The sequence below is a fragment of the Artemia franciscana genome, chromosome 21 (genome assembly GCF_032884065.1).
Source record: "Artemia franciscana chromosome 21, ASM3288406v1, whole genome shotgun sequence".
Taxonomy (NCBI): Eukaryota; Metazoa; Arthropoda; class Branchiopoda; order Anostraca; family Artemiidae; genus Artemia; species Artemia franciscana.
In genome coordinates, this window is record NC_088883.1 from 31,375,021 (window position 1) to 31,395,173 (window position 20,153).

The 20,153-nt window shown below is 36.5% G+C and overlaps 1 protein-coding gene across 2 annotated transcripts in view; it reads left to right on the plus strand.

Annotated features, from left to right (window-relative positions):
• LOC136040887 (protogenin B-like) overlaps nt 1-20,153 on the plus strand; it is a 148,009-nt gene that overhangs the window by 1,512 nt on the left and 126,344 nt on the right. For both annotated transcript variants that reach the window (XM_065725295.1, XM_065725297.1), the window contains exons 2-3: nt 9,472-9,680; nt 14,590-14,743. In XM_065725295.1, the coding sequence (XP_065581367.1) occupies nt 9,472-9,680; nt 14,590-14,743 (363 nt within the window). The remainder of the gene's footprint in view (nt 1-9,471; nt 9,681-14,589; nt 14,744-20,153) is intronic.

Below are 20,153 nucleotides of genomic sequence, written 5' to 3' on the forward strand. Positions count from 1 at the left end.
GAAAATGAAACTTTCAGGGATAGGTCCACAGGCCAGAGTATATCCCGTGAAGGTATTTTAAAGTACCCACCTCCACTCCTTCTCCCTCTAGAGGGCCCTGAAATTCACCTACATGACAGGTCTATATCTATTGAAATTTTGACAAAACAACATTTTACCTTAGTTTCAGTTACTAGTTGGTTTTTCTCTGCCTTTAGTTCTGAAAATGCAATTCCTGTTATTTGAGTAGAATTTTGAGCCATATAAATGTTTTTTTTTTTCAAAATCTAGGAAATGTATTTGCATATCTTTAAAACCTTATAGGCGTAAAATGGAATTGAGCAAAGTTATGAACCTGAAAACAATTTTTTGTACTTTAATTAAGCAGAGGATCTGTTTTGCAAGCTTTCACTTTTATAACACACATATTTTAAAGGTCATCAAAGTTTAGGGCCCTCTAGAGGGAGAAGGAGTGGAGGAAGCTGCTTCAAAATACCTTCCCGGAACTCACTTTAGTCTGTAGATTCATCCCTGAAAATTTCATTTTCCTAATCCAAACCCTTTCTGAGATAGCATGAAGTCAATTAACTAGAATTTTACCAGACTTAGAAATCAGAAGAGGGTTAACAAGGAAGCTTGGAAATACCCTCTCAGATTATCTTTTAGGCCCTGGATTCATTACTCAAAGTTTGATTTTCCTAACCTAACCCTTTTCTGAGATAGTAAAAAGTAGCTAAACTAGAATTTTCCTGAATATTCTAGCCTATTCAGTTCCTCTGGTCCACACTTCAAATCTATAATTCTTTCAATTATTACAATATGCTTTACTCCTATGAGACCAGTTAGGCAAAGCCTATAGTATAAGCCTATATTTGGGCCAATCACATTTACAGCAAGATAAGGTGGGCTGCATCCTCCTGTTGAATTGATGAGGTGACACAATTAGTGGGTGTGATGGGATGTAGTGTCCCACTGGTACTTCCATTCTGCATTACTCCACTCCAAATTGACTGCATTTTTGAAAGAATTGATTCACTGGTGACAGTCTGATTAGAAAGACTGTTCCAAGTTGGGACAGCACATATTGAGAAAAAGTTCATCCTCTCTCAATGTCTTGAGGGCTCCAAGATATCTTTTACAATCAAAGAGAATAAACATTATTTAAGTCTTATTGAAAGACATACTGATTTTCTCATATGAGCTTTTCAGTGCTGTAAAACACTTCAATATAGGAAAAAGAACAATCTAAATATAAAATTTGTTTGGCTTAGTTCAGTAAAGACAGATTTTGACCAAGATACAGATAGTTGAGCTGCAACTATACTGTTATTTTAAAGAGGTAGCAAGGAGATAGGTCCTTGGTGTATTCCTTTTTGTACTGGGATAATAGTAGTATCCCAGTTGGTAGACTAATCTAAATCTTCACTAAAAGTTTCCAACACAAATTACAGAAATTAATGACTATGGTACCAACTTGTCAAGACAACAGTTATGTGCACTCTACAACAGATGCTTATGATAACTGAAGTCAAGTGCTCAACTTACATCTAAGCCTGTAGTAACAATAAATTCATCAATTTGACAACACTCCAGAAGGATATTACACATCAAAACTTAAAAAATACTCTAAACAAAGAAAAGTAGAATAGAAAGAATTTCTGTTGTAGTTTGCCAACTTGTGACAGGTTTAGAAACATTGAAAATGGAAATCAACCAGAAACATAACTTTTTCAAGTTATAGTGTAAAATTGTTTTTTATGGCACTTGGTATTAACCAAGTGACATATAGCAATCACAAATTCTGTTGCTGTCTGTTGGTCCTGGTTTTGCTACTTTAGGCACTTCCAGGTAAGCTAGGACGATGAAATTTAGCAGGCGTATCAGGGACCAGACCAAATTAAATTAGAAATATGCATTTTCCCGATTTGACCATTTGGGGGGGGGGAGTGGAGGGCCTGTTAATTCAGAAAAATGAAGTATTTTTAACTTACGAACGGTTGATCAGATCTTAATCAAATTTGACATTTGGAAGGATATCGTGTCTCAGAGCTGTTATTTTAAATCTCGACCGGATCTGGTGACATTGGGGGGAGTTAGGAGGGGGGAACCTAACATCTTAGAAAACACTTAGAGTGGAGGGATCAGGATGAAACTTGGTAGGAAAAATAAGCACAAGTCTTAGATACATGATTGACATAACCGAAACGGGTCCGCTCTCTTGGGGGTAGTTGGGGGGGGGAGTGGGATTAATTCTGAAAAATTAGAAAAAAAGAGGTATTTTTAACTTATGAACAGGTTGGATCTCAATGAAATTAAAATATTTAGAAGGATATTGTGTCTCAAAGCTCTTATTTTAAATCCTGACCGGATCTGATGACATTGGGGGGAGTTTGGGGTGGGGGAACCCAAAATCATGGAAAACGCTTAGATTGAAGGGATCGGGATGAAATTTGGTGGTAAAAATATGCAGAAGTCTTAGATACGTGATTTACATAATTGGAACGGATCCGCTCTATTGGGGGGGGGGGTTGTTATTTCAGATAAATTAGGAAAAATGACGTATTTTTAACTTACAAAGGAGTGATTGGATCTTCATGAAACTTCATCAGAAGGACCTCGTAACTCAGATCACTTATTTTAAATCCCAACCGGATCCAGTGTCATTGGGGGGGGCAGTTGGGGGGGGGCGGAAATGTTAGAAAATACTTAAAGCGGAGAGATCAAGATGGAACTGGATGGGAAGAATAAAAACCTGTCTAACTACGTGACTGACATAACCGGACCGGATCTGCTCTCTTTGGTGGAGCAGGGGGGGGGGTGTAATTTGGAAAAATGAGGTATTTGTAGCTTACAAAAGGGTGACCAGATCTTAAGGAAATTTGATATTTAGAAGGATCTTGTGCTTTAAAGCTCTAATTTTTAAATTCCGACCAGATCCTGTGACATTGGGGGGAGTTGGAGGGGGAAACCTGAATTATTGGAAAACGTGAAAATTGGGGTATTTTTATCTTATGAATAGGTGACCAGATCTTAATGAAATTTGATATTTAGAAGGAATTCATGTCTCAGAGCTCTTATTTCAAATCCTGGCCAGATCTTTTGACATTGATGGGAGTTGGAGGGGGAAATCTTGGAAAACACTTGGAGTGGAGGAATTGGGATGAAGCTTGGTGGATAGAATAAGCAAATGTCCTTGATACGTGATTGATGTAACCATACCATATGTACGTTTGCCCTTTTTTTTATTTTACTTGCGGTTTCACTGTCTATTATGACATTACTATTACATAGGTTGGAGTTTTGGCACCTGGATAAGATGTGGCTTATGATATTGTTACAGTGGAATGTCTGTCTTTTTCTAGTCTTCTTTTGAATGCTAATACCAAAATATTGATAGATAGGATCTATCAATGGGTAACATGGTTCTATTAGCAAGAAGTTGGCTTTTGTCACTGACTAAAAGTTACTCTCTTTGAGCACTATCATGTCTGGAAATGTTACTCTCACGTATCGACCATCAGTAGTGTTGATTTGTTTTGATATTCAAAAGGAATTTAACTCCTTACTGTCATGACAACGCACACAAACATTTCCAATAAGATCCCCATTAATGCTTGTTTCATATTTCAAATATTTCTCATTGTCAGCATTCAATACAACAATAGCTTTATCATGTGCACATATTTTCTTGGAATATTTCATCTTCACCTTTAAAAATAAGATGTGAATGTTTATCCTTTCAATATAAAAATGATACTGATCGAAAACGTAAAATAAATTATCTATTGTCAATGACCAGCCATAGATTACCATGGAGGCAGCTGCGTAAAAAATCTTGAAATTGGCTGAACTTGGAGCGGAATTGGTGGAATAGGAATTGTGGAATCAGGGACAGAAGTGGGGGAACCGGAACTGACGCAACTGGAGCCAAGTTTGAAGTTGGGATTGTAGCGGGCATAATGAGAACTGGAATTGAGTGGGTATAATGAGAACTGGAATCCGTTGAACTGGGGTGGAAGCCAGCAGAATTGGAGATGGAACTGTTGTAACCGGGTGTCTTCGGGGAAGCAGAATTGGATATCACTTTATTAAAAAAAAAATATAAAAATGTGTCAGAGATGGGAATGGGTTCCAGAGGGCCATTAAGAGTGTGACACAGTGGCGTGAAATGACATGGTGTATGACAGAGGGTTGGCTTGCAAAAACATGAACCAATGGATTTAATGTATGATTTTTAACAAGAAAATGCATGGAAAATGTCTTAGGAATGATGAGGGGTGCCAGAGGGCCAGTCATAGTGTGGTAATGATAATACGTATCATAGGGATACACGTGAAATGGATACGCGTGAGCCTGTCATAGGGATACGCGTATCATAGGGTGGCGTGAATAGCAGTGGGGGTATCACGTTAGAGGTGGCTTTTAAAAACATGAATCAATGGACTTCAAGCATAATTTAATCAAGAAAATATCTGAAAAATGTCTTAGGAATGATAATATGCATCACAGGGGTTCCACGGGCCAGCCAGATATTGCCAGGGTGGCGTGAATTACTTGGACTAACATGTTCTATAGCTTAAAGTTAAGGTTGGAGGTGTTCAAAAGATTTTTCGCCGGAGGGGGACTGAAACACCCAATAAAAGAAACGAGAAATTTTCATTAAGATCTCTCAGAAATAACTTAATATGGCTTAAATCTATCTCCAATAACCCCCCCCTCTCCCTCTGGAATTGCTCGCTAGGGGGGACTAGCCACATAATGCCACGATGGCGTGAATATACATAGTCTTGGCTCATAGAAGCGTAGTATTTTCATTGAGACCTCTCAGAAATAACTTAATATGGTTTAAATTTATCTCTAATAACAAGCTTTCCCTCTTGAATTGGTTGCTAGGGTGGGCTAGCCACATATTGTCTAGGACCTTTGCGTTTCTTTAATTCACGGTTCTTTTTGCTTACATTTTATCCTTTCTAAGCTTTTTTCACGTTTTGTTTTTTCCATTTGTTTAGTTTTTCCATTTGTTTATTTTTAATTGCTTTTTTCTGTGTTTTAATAATGCTTGTGAATTAGGTTTTACTTTGTATGTACAATAAGAAGCCTTCATTTTTATAAATTTCTTAATCCAGGACAAATTTTAATACATATTCATTTACGCAATGAAATATCTAAAGCCAATCCCATGTAATACATCACTGATTCAATAGCTAACTTAACCTGTCTACGTCGCTTTAGAAACTTAATAAGGCTGTCACGGGCAGGTGCATCTAATAGAGCAAAAATCAGCAGTATTGGGATCCTTGTGTGATCTCATGTGGAAAGGGATGGCTCCCTGGAAGCCATCCCTTTCCACAATGGCTCCCTGAAAAAAAGCGCTTTGAAAGAAGAAAATCCCTTTAAGTATTATGAAACAACCTACATGTTTGCCACCTCAAGGATCCCCACGGGCTCCTGAAGTCTAGCATTTCACGCGAGATGGCGTCATCCTTAGCGTACTTAAACATTTCCCTGTTACACAGCGTCCAAAGAAATCTTGAAAATTGTTGAAAAACGCCTTGTCGGCGAAATGGGTTGCTAGGGCCTCCCTGTTGAAAGTGGATGCTAAGACCCCCCGTTGGAATTGCTTGCTAGGGCATCGCTGCAATTGGTTGCCAGGGGCCCGTGTCTTGGTTTGGTGTGCCACTGAAGGCTTTTTAAAGAATCAGAGATAAAAACTCTTATGTAACATTTGAATAACTAAACAAGTCCTATTACCAAACAACTAAAGAAATCCTGATTTGGCAGGGCCCTTGTGGACTTTTAAACAACCAAAGAAAAAACATCCTTTATTATGTGACAAGCAAAAGTAAACAAACCCTAATACGTAATTAACACCTGCATCTCGAAGAAAGCATCCCTATTACGTAACAAGCACCTGCACCTTGCCCTGAGGGGGTCGCCGTTAAACTTCTTCATCATCTTGAATCATTAAAGGAAGAAAGGAGTAGCGGCTATGGGTCTCGTAAAACCATCTTGAGATTACTATTTTTAAAAATGATCACAAATTAAATACAAAATTTGACTTAAATACAAATTCTGTAAGAACGACTCCTGAAACACAAGGGCCGTTTAATTCAGAATAATAAAGCTTTTCTAAATTTTTATAAAGATCTTAAGTGTAAAGAGCGAGGTCTTAAGGTGGGGTAACCTTTTTCACATACGTAATAATTTCTGTCCATTTTAAGTTTTGATATTGCTCGTTACTTTCAGTTGAAAAAACTTGTTTTTTTTAGTTCAAAAAGAGATGGATTTCTCGTTCAATTCTACTGATCATAATCAGGGTTTTGGTGAAATTGGTAGAATTGTGATAAAAGTTTTGCGTTTTGTACCTTAGTGCAATTTTAAGGATTTCATATTCGGATAAAACACTTCTGAGGGTGGGGGTCCCCAATGCACGGTGTTCCTACTGGGATGTTTCAATCTTCTTGGATCTAGCCTAATTCAAATATGACTCTTAAACTGGGGATATTAAAAAAAAAAAATCTAAGACGACTTAAAAAAATCTCGCAGGTCCGCAGTATTGCTATTATGCTTTTTTATATCTATCTCTAGTATTTTTATCGTTTCTGTTTTGTTTAGAAGAACCAAGGAAAAGACACAGGCCAGTATTACAATTCAGTTGCGTCCACTTGTGAATTGTGCAATTTTTGTTTGCTCTTGTATCATTTACGTTGACACAAAACATCGAGGAAACAAACAAACTTCGTTGAAAAAACTTCCTTTGATATTTTGCAATCCTTTGCACCTTCCTCGAAAGAAGCTGACGTCACTCATGGAGTGTTTATTTCTATCTTCGAACTTACTACACATTTTTGTCTTTTGTTTAAACTTGAAAATAATTCAAACTTAAAACGAGCAGGGATCACTACGAATGAGTAAATGAAACCTGAAAAAAAAACAACAGAAATTCAAATGAGTAATCAAACGTGATGATTACTGCTGTGGATACGTGTTATAGCGACCAAGTGAAGTTAGGTTAATCATAATGAAATATACCAAAATAGGATGAAAATGTAATACTTTAGTAGCAAAATTATGGAAACTACAATAGCGAATTATAAAAAGCAGACCGCCATGAACACATTATGCTAATATCTAACCACCACTATATATTATATATTTAAGTAAAATATACCTGCATTATACTTTATCTCAGGCTAAACTGATTATTTCTGAGCGTACAGAAAACCCGTTTCATTACAGATCAAGAACAAAGTGTGGTCGCTACAACGCGTAAGTATCCTGTTATGGTTAAATAGATGAATATCGATTCGAATATAAATTAAAATAAACAATCAAGTCGAACTTGAAACGAGCAGTTATTCCCAGAGTTAAAATTATTGATACCACCTCTACAAACCCTCCCAAGGCCACATTAACATCAGTAATAAAATAATAACACAAGGCTAATCAAGGCTTACAAATAATAGAAACCACAAAAACAGTGGGACTACCCTCCCATCCCTCCATTTCTTCTAAACTCTCTAAAAGAATAAGTCTTAAGTGGTTTCCTTTGGCTCGGGGGCTTACGTCTTTAAGTACAAACTGATCAAAAAGACCAATTTTCTGTCCATTTTGGGGAACTGAACTCTCTCCTCTCTTTCGTTTTTGGCCCTGTTTTTGGCCCCATTTTCGGAGGGACTGTGACCCCTAACTTAAAAATTTTCTCATTCATTATGATACACCATGCTTTAGGAGTTTCAAGCCACTAAAAAGTTGTTTGCCTTTTTTTTTACAAGGCCATTAACCTACAATTTAATTCTTTCTGAATTGGGGATCTCTTGGCCTAGGAGCTTGGCTCAGTTTCAACAAAAGTATTGAAATTTTCAAGAACTGGAAAAAAGTGTTTTTACCTTTTTTGGGAGAGCCAATATCTCTATCCCTTTTTTCTTGTACATTAAACATCTCTCGACCCGGAAATTAAAGATATAAGTTTCTAGCTGGCTGGAAAAGAATTGTCCCCTTACGAACACCATATATGGGGTCGTACCCCTTAACTTTTTTTGCAGTACTATGGACTAGGACTAAGGATAGTAAGTGTTTGTCCTAGATCTTGCCCTCTAACACCCTCCACCTTCCGAAAAATTGATTGATCATTTCAACAGTCCGTTCAACAGTCCTTGAAAGCTTCAAGCCAGTGATAATGAAAAAATGGTTTTGGACCTTTTGCAGACCTATGTTTGTGAGTCCAGCGCGATGGCAAAGAAAAAGTTTTTGGTCATTTTCGGCCTTATTTTATTGGAACCAGATTTTCTTTAAATTTTTCATGTGCATCGAGGCAACCATGGCCCAAGAACTTAAGTATGTAAGTTTTAAGTCAATCTAGAAAAAATTGTTTATTTTTCTGGGTCCTATGTTCCTTGTACTAAGGTTGTTTTGTAAAAGAAGATTCTCTTTCCCTGGGGACTTCTGGGTTCAATTTTCAAGCTGTTTTGGCCTTTTCTGGCCTTGTTTAGGAGAAAATCAATATTTCTTTTCCATTTTCCTTCTATATTGACGTTTCCTCCGCTGAGATTTGAGGACACAAGTTCGAGCCTATTGAAGAAAGTTTTTTGTTGTATTTTGCCTGTAATCCAGGGGGTTGAGGCATGTGCCACCGAGTAGTTGGATTCTTTTTGCCCTTACGACTCTTAACAACTGTAGGTTTCCAACGGGTCAGGGGCAGATATTTATCTAGTTCATTTCTGGGCCCCCTAACGGGCCTCCTCTCCCACCAAAATTTGGGATTTTCTTGGCACAGAGAAAGATTCCTAATCAAACGGCCACCTAAGATGAAACCCGTCCCACATTTCCCAATAAAACCAATATGTGACTAGTTGTCAATTTTAGTAATTTCCACACGCATACTAAGTGTTTTCAGATAAAAAGTATATCAGCAGCATATGACTCTTTACTAAGGTTAAAGCTAGTGTATTGACTCTGCCAAAGCGTAAAGAAAGCTAATCAATGAAAGTGCAAGAAAATGGATTTCGATGGAACATTATTTTATTAGTTGATTTATTTTCCGTTTTATCTTTGAAACGGTGAATGGAAAGAGGCTCAAGTTCTTTTGGCATGGTATAGAAACAGTCCCAGTATGTGAAAAGTCACGAATTAAATGTGTGTCCAGATATTCTGCTGAAGTTTTTTCCTATTCATTAGGCAGTTATGTTAGAGGCATAGGTATAAGTTTCAGGGGGAGAGGAGTGGTCAGGGTCAGCCTCTTTCTCAATTCTGCTTGCACAGGTATAAGTATTTTGTGTTAATTACCCCACTTCTGTTTCTTTTTTCAGTAATTTATTTTTGTGTGTCGTTTTATTATATTATTATGAATGCAGAACAAATTTATCTAGCATTGAGTCAAATTCTTGTGACTAGCTTGTTTCGTTTTATATTCTTACCTGCCTATAAAGAGAACAGCAAAAAATTGTTTTTGCCGTCAAAGATTCGGGAATGAAATTCCTTTCTTTTTTCTAGTTTTTGATCCTCAGGTATCAGTGAAAGTGCCAGTTAAATTCGAAAAAGAGCCACGAGATGTTATTATTCAGCGTGGTGGATCCACTGCGTTGGATTGTGTGGCGGAATCCGAGATACAAGCAAATGTATCATGGAGGCATGGCAGCCTAGTTATTGTACCTGATCCAAGGAGACATGTTCTTGCAAATGGATCCCTGATGTTTGAAAAGGCAAGACTTTAAGACAATATCCATTATTTTTTTTTTCATAATTTTATTTTTATTTCATTTTTTTCATTTTTTATAATTTCTTTTTCATAATTTTTTTATTTTATTTGAGATTTTATGGGCGGCCGTTCTCAATGAAAACGTGCTCCCTGTACAGAATGGCTTCCAGCTGGAGAATTATAGTAAATTTTAGGTTCTTGGCACATACCCAAGAATATGGTAGACACCAAATAACGCTATTTTCAAGTAACACTGACATAAAAATGAACACATTTTTTGTCTCTTAGACTTCTCTTAAGTCTATTCGTCCCTGAAATTCTCATTTTTTGTTGTTTTTACAAACTTGCGAAGTTTGTAGTACGATATCACAACGTCAGTGTTACCATGAGTGAATGGTGAAAATAGGTAAAACTAATTGATTTAGTTAGATTTGACAATGTCTTTTGTTTATGGAAGTATTAACAATCTGTTGCCTCCCAAAAACTACTTGACATTCAAAAGAGAGCTATACTTCAGTTATTTGGTTTCATATGATTTTTAACTGATTTTTCACCCATAATTCTTTTTTAAATGAGCACCCGCTACTACCAACATCTGCTCATTGAGGTCGCTTTCATTGAAAACTGAATTCCCAAGTTTTGCTAATTTTTATGATATATTTAATATATGATAAAGTATGATAAAATATATTAAATATTTTATGATTATATAAGTTTCCACTTGATCAATTCAATCAGTCAGATTTTATATCCACTGTCCTTGGTACTTTAAGCGATTTCCATTCGTTATTTCTTTGCTGATGGCAAATGCCTAATGCCTGTTTGTTCAAAGATATATGCAAACTCAGCGTATTATAATTTCTTGGACCTGTGAAACACCTTTACTTAATAAATATTTGTAATTTGTGTAAATATGTAATCATAATACTATAGTGCACATTACCACTAGCTATTTGAATATTGGCATTGGCTGATTCAAAAATTTTCCTTAAATGTTAGTGTTACACAGATGAAGGTGGGTTTGCCGTCCACGATGAAGCTAACCTCTCTTAGGTTTCTTAATGTTATTTTGGAGCCTGTTTAAGATGCTTTGTTTTACTTACTTACTTAGACCTAGGTCCTCCCACGCTTGAAGGCGCATAAGGCAGCAACAGTGGTTCGCCACGACGACCTGTCCTGAGCCGTCGACCAAAGCTGCTCCATCGAAGACCTCGCCAACTTGGTCATTTTGGGTCTCCCTGACTTGAGGAGGCCAGAGGGTGTCCGTCACCATATGTCGTGTGTCCTTTGTTTTGAGGAAGGATAAATAAAAAAGGATATATCTTTTGATTTTGCAGATGTGCGCTTGTGAAAGTAGTCACCTTGTGATTTTTGCAATCAACACATCATGGCTGATGGTACTTATAAGGTTTATTTGACTCTAAAACACTTTTTTCTTTGCTTTGAATATGTGTTTGATTTAGGATGGCCAAAATTATTTTTTATTACATCGAAAAAGAGAAAAGGTTAATACTGACATAAATATTGACGAAATTAAATTTCATAATAACCCAAAATTGGTACAGAACTAGACCCATTCAAAATGAAAGTACGAAAATATTCCTCGGACTAGTCCATGAGTTCTCATTTTAGCCGGCAACACTGTCTTCTATTTTCTGATGCTGCTCGAAAACTAAGTCCTGGATGTTCCTCCATCTTGATTACCATTTTCAATTTCATGGTGGTTTGTTGGAAAATGCTGTCCATTCTGCTTAGCAAAGTCTTCTCCAGCTTTTTGCTTTGAATATTTTTTTGTGGGTCAGATTCTTGGGAGGAAATAAACAAGGGAGGTTCAAATGCAAGATATACCAAATATGGGTCTAATTGTTAAAGACTTTACATCAGGTTAAAAAAAATGGCTTAAGGAGTCAAGTCATGAGGGGGGTCTCCTCTGAAAACTAGAGATCACTGAAGGATAGACATATCGCTAAGTTGAAATTTTCTCTGAATCGCTATACTTATGCAACTTACGACATAATTCATTTCCTGCTTCAAAATACTAAAAATCTCTTATGTACGATATATTATTGGAAGATAATAAGTAGAGGAGGATCTAAGGGGTATTTTTATTAAGGGATTTTAATGCCCAGTTTGGTATAAATAGAGATAGATGGTATACTGGCCTAGGTAAATTTGGTATAGGAAAAGAAAATTGTAATAGTTCTAGATTGGTGCAATTTTGTAGATATGACAGTATAGTTATAACCAATACAATATTCAGTCATAAAATGGCCCATAAGCTAACACGGTGCTCACATTATGATAGACGGCCAATCTTATTAATTATGTTATTGTAAGCAAAAGACTGGCAGTATTGATACAAGATGCCGGAGTGTATAGGAGTGCTGTTGTCGATGTTAAAGATAAAGGTCACCATCTAGTAGTGTCTAAGGTTAATTTAAAGCTGAAATTTAGGAAGAGTAAGTACTCTCCGAGATGTTGTGGTCTTGACACACTCTTGGATGAGAGTTTGAGAGAAACTCTCCAGGAACAATTGAATATTAAACTAAAGAGTCTAAAATTGAACAATGAAGAAGACGGATGGAGCAATTTTAGGAAAATAGTTTGTGAAGTAGCAGATGGTGTCTTAGGGAGGAAAGTTGGAAACGTAGCAAGTAATATTAGCAAAAATGCTTTAAGTTTAGTAGAGAAGAGGAGGAGCGTGCACGGGAATTATTTGAGTTCTTCTTTAGTTCTTAGCTTTATCGATTATGAGCAAGCGTTTTAATCAACTAATAGAAGAGTTTTAGCGAAGGTCATAGACTTGTATGGGATACCAGATAAATACATTAAAGTGATGAGTGCTATGTTCTAGAATAACATTACTGCGGTTAAGTTAAGAAATGGGGTTAGTTGCTGGTTCTGTATTGAATCAGGAGTTAATCAGGGTTGCATTCTATCCCAATTTATATGATCGTTTTTTTTTTTTACTTTGTTCCAAGAAACACAGCAAAGGCTATGGGAGAGCTTGGAATGAAATGGGAAAGTGAAACTCTCCTAGATTTAGATTATGCAGGTGATTTGAAAATCCTAGATAAAAATGTTAGCTAAATGAATGCTTTTTTGGAGGTTTTGAGAGCTCATCACGTAAGAATAGGCTTGAAAGTTGGGTGCTGATGCTGTTGGGTGACGAGAAGATGGATCAAGGGGATAGCTACACTTACCTAGGTAGTAATATTAGTAAAGATGGTGGATGCAGTGGAGATGTTAAAAGTAGAATAGCCAACGTCAGTTTTCGTAATCGAAAAAGAGTCTGAAGAATAGGAAGTTAAGTCTCTGAACCAAAATTGGAAGCTACAGTGATAACAGTGGTCAAGTATAATTCTGAAAAGTGGACACTCCGAAAGAGGGCAGAGGATTTATTAGTTATTTCCCTGAATTATTTACGGATTGTTGTGGGTATAAAATCTGACTGACCGTATTTCAAGCAATAAGGTCTACAAAAGATGAGGTTCTACCCCGCTTTGTTGGCTTATATTGATATAAAGTTGGGATGGCTTGGGCGCGTTTTGCGGATAAAAGATGGCAGATTGCCAAAGATCGTTCTCTTCTGTCAACCATCTAGAGCCAAACGAAACGAAGGTTGGCCCCGAAAGGGTGGTAGGAGGTCATAAGGAAGGATATAAGGGAAATTGGCACTCCTTGGGAGGGTGTAAAGAGGGAGGCTTAAAGTAGATTTGGATGGAGGAGGAGTGCGCGTAGCATTGTTGACCTCGGGTGGCTTGGTGATGCAGTGACTTGTTAGTAGTAGTTCTAGTTTTCTTCAGTATTCTATTGTAAGATATTTGAACTCCTGAATTCTTTATAGGTTCTAGAAATGGGTTCTAGGGGTTTTAGAAATGCTGATAGTCCGTTTGACCTCGCTGGGTATTTCTAAGTAGGCTCTGATTTCTATTAAAATGTGGATATGCTTTAACCCGACTAGACTCAACTTTTGGGGAAGAAGTTGCTAGTCCTACATATAGATTCTACATCAATATTTATTTATCTTCTGCTGACTGGCCCAGAGGTTTCTTTGGAAGGAGGTTTAGATATATTTAAGATTAGATGTTCATACAGGAACGGGGAATTAAACAAACAATCTATTATCTTCAATATGGTATCGTTATTATATTTTTTTTAACGCTTTTTGGCGTGTACTGGCAAACTATACCGTAATAAGTGGTAATCTCGCCGTGTAGCTACCGTAAGACAACTTGGTTACCAGAGACACCAACACTTTTCCCGTGATATAAATGAGAAGTTAATCTCTGTCCGAAGTCATCGGGGGGGGGGGCATAGTCTATGATCTTTTGCACTTAGGAAAACAGTGCTGCATATGTGTAGTTGCATTCACTTCAAATGCAACGCCAAATAATCAGTCCATGGCAAGGGTTGCTGCGTAAATTTATCAGAAAGTGGAGGAGGATTTCGAGAAACAAGTTTTTTTTGCCAGAAAGGCACTTCGTATTCCCAACTTCTGAGAAATTTCTAGTTTTTCTTTTTTTTTTGTCTTCCAGGCCAGACTGAAGCCTGTCCTCCCCGTGTACGCGCATGATCTGCGTAACAAGTGATTCAAAACTAATCAATTTCTCTCATAATTCCTCTGTCGAAGAAAGTAAATATTCAAGTACTGATCTATATTAATTACTAATGTAGGAAAACAGTCTTCCTTTTCTCCTTCTGTCTTTTTCTTTTTTTTTACGTGTTTTTGCCGTTGCATTGGTGATTTCATTTTTCATTATATGTTGTTTTCCCCTTTTCAGAAAGTTTTGCTATCTGCTTTGTGTTTTTTTTTTTTTTTTTTAGTGATAACATTGTGAACAGTTTTTTCACATTTTGTATTCACAGAAGTATCTTTAATAGTGGTAACACATGCAAACGCTATATTATAGGTCCTTTACAAACGTTCAGGACGTCCGAGTTCTGGCCCAGGTCCTGGGGGAGGAAGAAGTGGCAATGTGGGTTCAGATGAAGGAGAGTACGCATGTCTGCTAACAACCGAAGTTGGTACTATTGTTTCCAGAACAGCACATCTTCGCATTGCCTGTGAGTCAATAAGCAGAATTATTATTATTATTTTTTTGTAGAGAAGACTAAAGACTTCTGATTCTTGGAAAAGACCAAAAAGTCAAAAATAACAAATAAAAAAAATTGTAAAAAAATCGTTTTGAAAATGGACTAGAAAGGAAGAATATTTTTTTTTTTCTTAAAAATCTGTGAATATAAGAGAAAACGGAGGCGCACAAGGACTTGGACATAACTTCAACTCTTTTAACTCGTTTTCGACTTATTTATTTATTAAATAAGAAAAAAACAAGTTTTTTTAAATGAAAGTATGGAGCAACATTAAAACTTAAAACGAACAGAAATTACTCTATGTGAAAGCGGCTTTTCCTCCTCAACGCCTCACTCTTTACGCTAAAGTCTGACTCTTTCTCTTAACACTATTTTTAAAACAGTAAGAAACTTTAGCGTAAAGAGCGGGGCGTTGAGGAGGAAAAGCCCCTTTCACATACGGAGTAATTTCTATTCGTTTTAAGTTTTAATGTTGCTCATTACTTTCATTTAAAAAAACTTGTTTTTTTTTATTTAATTTCTGGACGTTTTTGAATTAATGCATGTTTTGATCTTGGCTCTCCGCACATAAATAATTAAAACGAAATTTACATATTAATTAATTGCAATTAATGGGAAGATTTTGAGAAAAAAAGGAGCGAGGGAGGAGGCCTCCAATTTTTTGACTAATTAAAAAAGCAACTAGAACTTTTAATTTTTTACAAACGTTTTCATTGGTAAAAAATATACGTAACTTACGAATTGACTTACGTAACGAACTTCTATATTCATATGTTTTTATTGCGTATATGAGAGGGTTCAACCCTCGTCGATACCTCGCTCTTTACACTAAAGCTTAAATTTTGTCCAAATTCCTTAAGAATGACCTCTAAATCACAAAGGCCGTAGAATAAATAGTTGAAATTACTAAAAATACTTTAGCGTAAAAAGTGAGGTATAACGAGGAGGTAAACCCCTCATATGCGTAATAGTTTTTGTTCGTTTTAAGTTTTAATGCTGCTCCTTACTTTCAGTAGAAAAAACTTTTCATATTTATTTTTTCATTGTTTTTTCAAATAATGCTAGAAAATCCTGCGCCCCTTCATTGAAATTCTCTTCCCCCATGAGAAGTTTCTCCATGGAAACATCCTCCCACGTAACCCCCCCCCCCCCCCCCTCAATTCTCCCCCCTAATAATGATAGATGGTAATAAGCTTACCTAAGCTATGGATGTCAGGTGATTGATTTTTCTAACGATAATTCGTTATCGTTCAGGTTAAATTCAAATTTCATCATCAGGTTAAATTCAAATTTCTTGCCAGAAAATAAAATCATTAAATAAATAAAACTAAAAACACTGAACAACACTAATGATGAGCCGAACCTGGAATTATTGTTGTGCCATGGCCCGAATTGTGCCTCTACCAAAAGGCACAGGTCCTGTCGAAATTATCGTTAGAAAAATCAATCACCCGACATCCGTAGCTTAGGTAAGCTTATTACCATCTATCATTATTATGAATAAAAGTCAGGTTGGCCTCAGAGAACATATCTCCCCCCTAAACCAAAAAAATCCCCCCTGAAAACGTCTGTACACTTCCCAGTAGCTATTACTATATGTAAACACAGGTCAAAGTTTGTAACTTGCAGCCCCTCCCACGGGGACTGCGGGGGAGTAAGTCGTCCCTAAAGACATAGTTATTAGGTGTTTAGACTATGGTGAATAAAATCACTATCTCAGAATTTTGATCCGGTGACTTTTGGGAAAAAATGACCGTGGGAAGGGGCATAGGTTCCCTCCAATTTTTTTGGTCATTTAAAAATTTCCGTTAGAACGAGCCCTCTCGCGACATTCTAGGACCAGTCAGTCGATACGATCACCCCTGGGAAAAAAAAAAAAAAAACCAACTAAACACGCATCCGTGATCTGTCTTCTGGCAAAAAATGCGAAATTCCACATTTTTGTAGATAGGAGCTTGAAACTTCTACAATAAGGTTCTCTGATACGCTGAATCTGATGGTGTGATTTTTGTTAAGACTGTATGACTTTTAGGGGCTGTTTCCCCCTATTTTCTAGAATGAGAAAATTTTCTCAGGCTCGTAATTTTTGGTGGGTATAACTGATCTTGAAACTTATATATTTAAAATCAGCATTAAAATACGATTCTTTTGATGTAACTATTGGTATCAAAATTCTATTTTTTAGAGTTTCGGTTACTATTGAGCCGGATCGCTCGTTACTACAGTTCGTTACCACGAACTGTTTGATGCATTTGTAACTTAGATCAAGTTGATTGCTATGTCTCAAAAAATGTCTATTGATTGATTTTCATTCATTGATTGATATTTCATTGATTGAAATGTCGATGATTTTCAGGGATGCTTTCAGTGTAATTGCAGTACTTTTGCCTTTTCCATTCGTTCTTAATTATCTCGTTTTTGCCATTGTCTTACATCTTGATTTTGAAATAGAACAGTTAGTAAGGAGTGACTCGGGTTAAAAGTAGTTATAGTCAATAACTGTAACTATAGTTAATAACGGGTTAATAGTAGTTGTATATATAATAGTAGTTAGTGGTAATTCTAAAAAAATAATTTTTAATAATGATCAATGCATAACAAATCTGTTTTTATGCTGATTACAAATATATAACATTCAATTAAGTTTATGTTACACATCAGATAAATGTAAAGATGCGGTACGACATTGTTTTCTCTACAACTGGGATATGTAATATACGTTTTTTGACACTACTAAATCGATCGGCTATCTCAGAATTTTCGATCGATACAAACTTTGTTCTCTTTCGAACTAAATCGTAGTTTGGCGCCACAAAATAGCAGAAAAAAGCCACTTTTCGTGGAACAGTATTTTTGGTCACTTAAAAAGAGCAATAGAAATTTTAATTTCTTTTCGAATCAACTTCTTCCTGATCTACTAGGGCCATTGGTTCGATTCGATCACCCCTGGAAAAAAATAAAACATGCATCCGCGATCTTTCTTCTGGGAAGGAATACAAAATTCCACATTTTGAACTGTGGTTCTTTGATATGATGGTTCTATATAAGTGTCAGCAAACTATATACCATATTACCCTTCTTAGTTGCAGAGGAACTGCAACTAAGATATTTAAGATATGTTTAAACCCTAAGATATAATTAAACAATTGAGATATTAAGATACTGCAGAGGAATGCCGTAGCGTAGTGCATTCATTCCTGAAAAGTAAACTCAAAATAAAAAAAAGTCTCAAAAAGTCTCCTCAAAATAAATGCCAAATATGGCCATTTATCTTAATTCTTGATTTAACAAAGTTGATTCACTAGACTTTCCATGAAATTATGTTTAGTGATGTATAATTCCGCGTCAGCTATTATAAAGGATGGGTAAGGGTATATGCCTAAAAACCATTTTTCAATTCTCAATTTGCCTAACTACACGATCCTTTGAAAAAATATAGAAAAATGATGGGGAGAAGTTCTCATGTCTTCCTTCATTTAGTCGAAGTCTGAATGAAGGCGCTGCGCGGTAGTACATCCCTTCTTACTGCAGCAAAACGTTTTGACATTTCATAAAATTATACACAGTGATGTGTAAGTGCGCATAGTCTATTATGAAGAATGGATTGTGATTAATTCAGTTGGCGGGAGAGGGGGGCAGATGCATCAAAAATTGCATTTTAATTGCTAAATTACCCTACTTATTGAGCGTTCAGATAAATATAGAATGAATTGTGGGAAGGGGAATGGAAACGGATATCTAACCCACTTCGATTCCCGGAAATATCCTAGAAACTTTTTATGCGTTTATCTTTGCTGCTAGGGAGGGGGGTTACTAGTGCCCCTTCCCTGTTGAATTTATTTCCTGTGTATTATAAAATATTACATTGTCTAACTACTGACAAAGATGTGGAAAACGCAAGGTGATATATGAGCCTCTCCAGGAAATTCCTTGGGGGGAAGTGCCAATAGGGATTTGATTTTCAGCGATTTAAAATGCTTATGTATCTGTTTTCCTATTTATGAACAACATCTCAATATACCTACACATCAATGGCTTGGTTTTGTCAAAACCCTGGAGGGGGGGGGGCTAAAACTGTAGCCAATTTTCTCAAATAAAGTGTAACTGACAGCGAAAAATGAAAAATGAGCCATATAGAACCATAATCATGTAGGATTATGGGACAATAATCAGTAGGAACCATAATCATGTAAATATATGCTAAAGAAAACTCACCTGTATCTCTGAATGCTTGATTTATTTTAACAGTTTTTTTTTTTATTTAGCAGTTTTTTTTACCACTATTCCACTTTTTTTTTACCATTACTTTAAAACAGTAGTTAAACTACTTTCCACTTTTTTTTTTACCGCTATTCCACTGGATAGTAGTGATTCTAGACAAGCACAAGGGGGAAGCTCACCCCCACCCAGTTTCTCTAACATCCAATATTAAATTCCAATTATTTCTTTATTTTTGCACTCCTGTGGTATATCTTAAACCCTCCGGAAGGTTTGCTATATAGGAAATTTTAAAAAAGCATCAAAAACGTGAAACCGACATCTACTCCCTTGTAATTTCTGGGAATATTTGTGGTTTACGCAGTTATTTCAAAAGTAAACGTCAAAATGAGGAGATTTCATTTCGTATAGGAGGGGACTACCCCTTCCTCATCCATACCTCCATTTGTGATCAAAGAAGCTTCGGATGATGCTCATTAGATCAGAAATTAAGTCTTTTTTTTATAAGTCGAAAGTGATTGAAGACCAACCAGCGTCGGGGTGGGAGGAGTATTTTCCAAGGGGTATTTTTCGGGGAGTGTTTTCCACTTTGCTAAATTTTTCCACCTGCTAAATTTATTTTATTTAGCAGGCTTATTTTAACAGTGAAATATAGAAACTAAATTTTAACTGGAGGGGGGAAAATTGGGTCTAGAGGGCGCAGAAGCCCCCTGCCCCATATGCCCCATAGCAAATTACGCCTCTGCTAAACATAAGCGTATAATTTAGCATATGTGAACATCAGGGAACCCTATTGTAAAAGTTGCAAAGGCTTCAGCTGCACAGAAGATAAAGTCACATATGTGACTTTATCCATTGTAGTATTGCAGCATTGTATTCCATTGCTGTAGGAAATGTCATTTATGACACGTTATATTCCATCTTTGTGAACAGTCCTGCTTCTTTCTGTTCATCCGAAAATATGTAGTGGAATTATTATTAAATACTTCTTGAACAAAATTCTAGGGTCTAAAGGGTCTAGAGGGCGCAGAAGCCCCCTGCCCCATAGCAAATTACGCCTCTGCTAAACATAAGCGTATAATTTAGCATATGTGAACATCAAGGAACCCTATTGTAAAAGTTGCGAAGGCTTCAGCTGCACAGAAGATAAAGTCACATATGT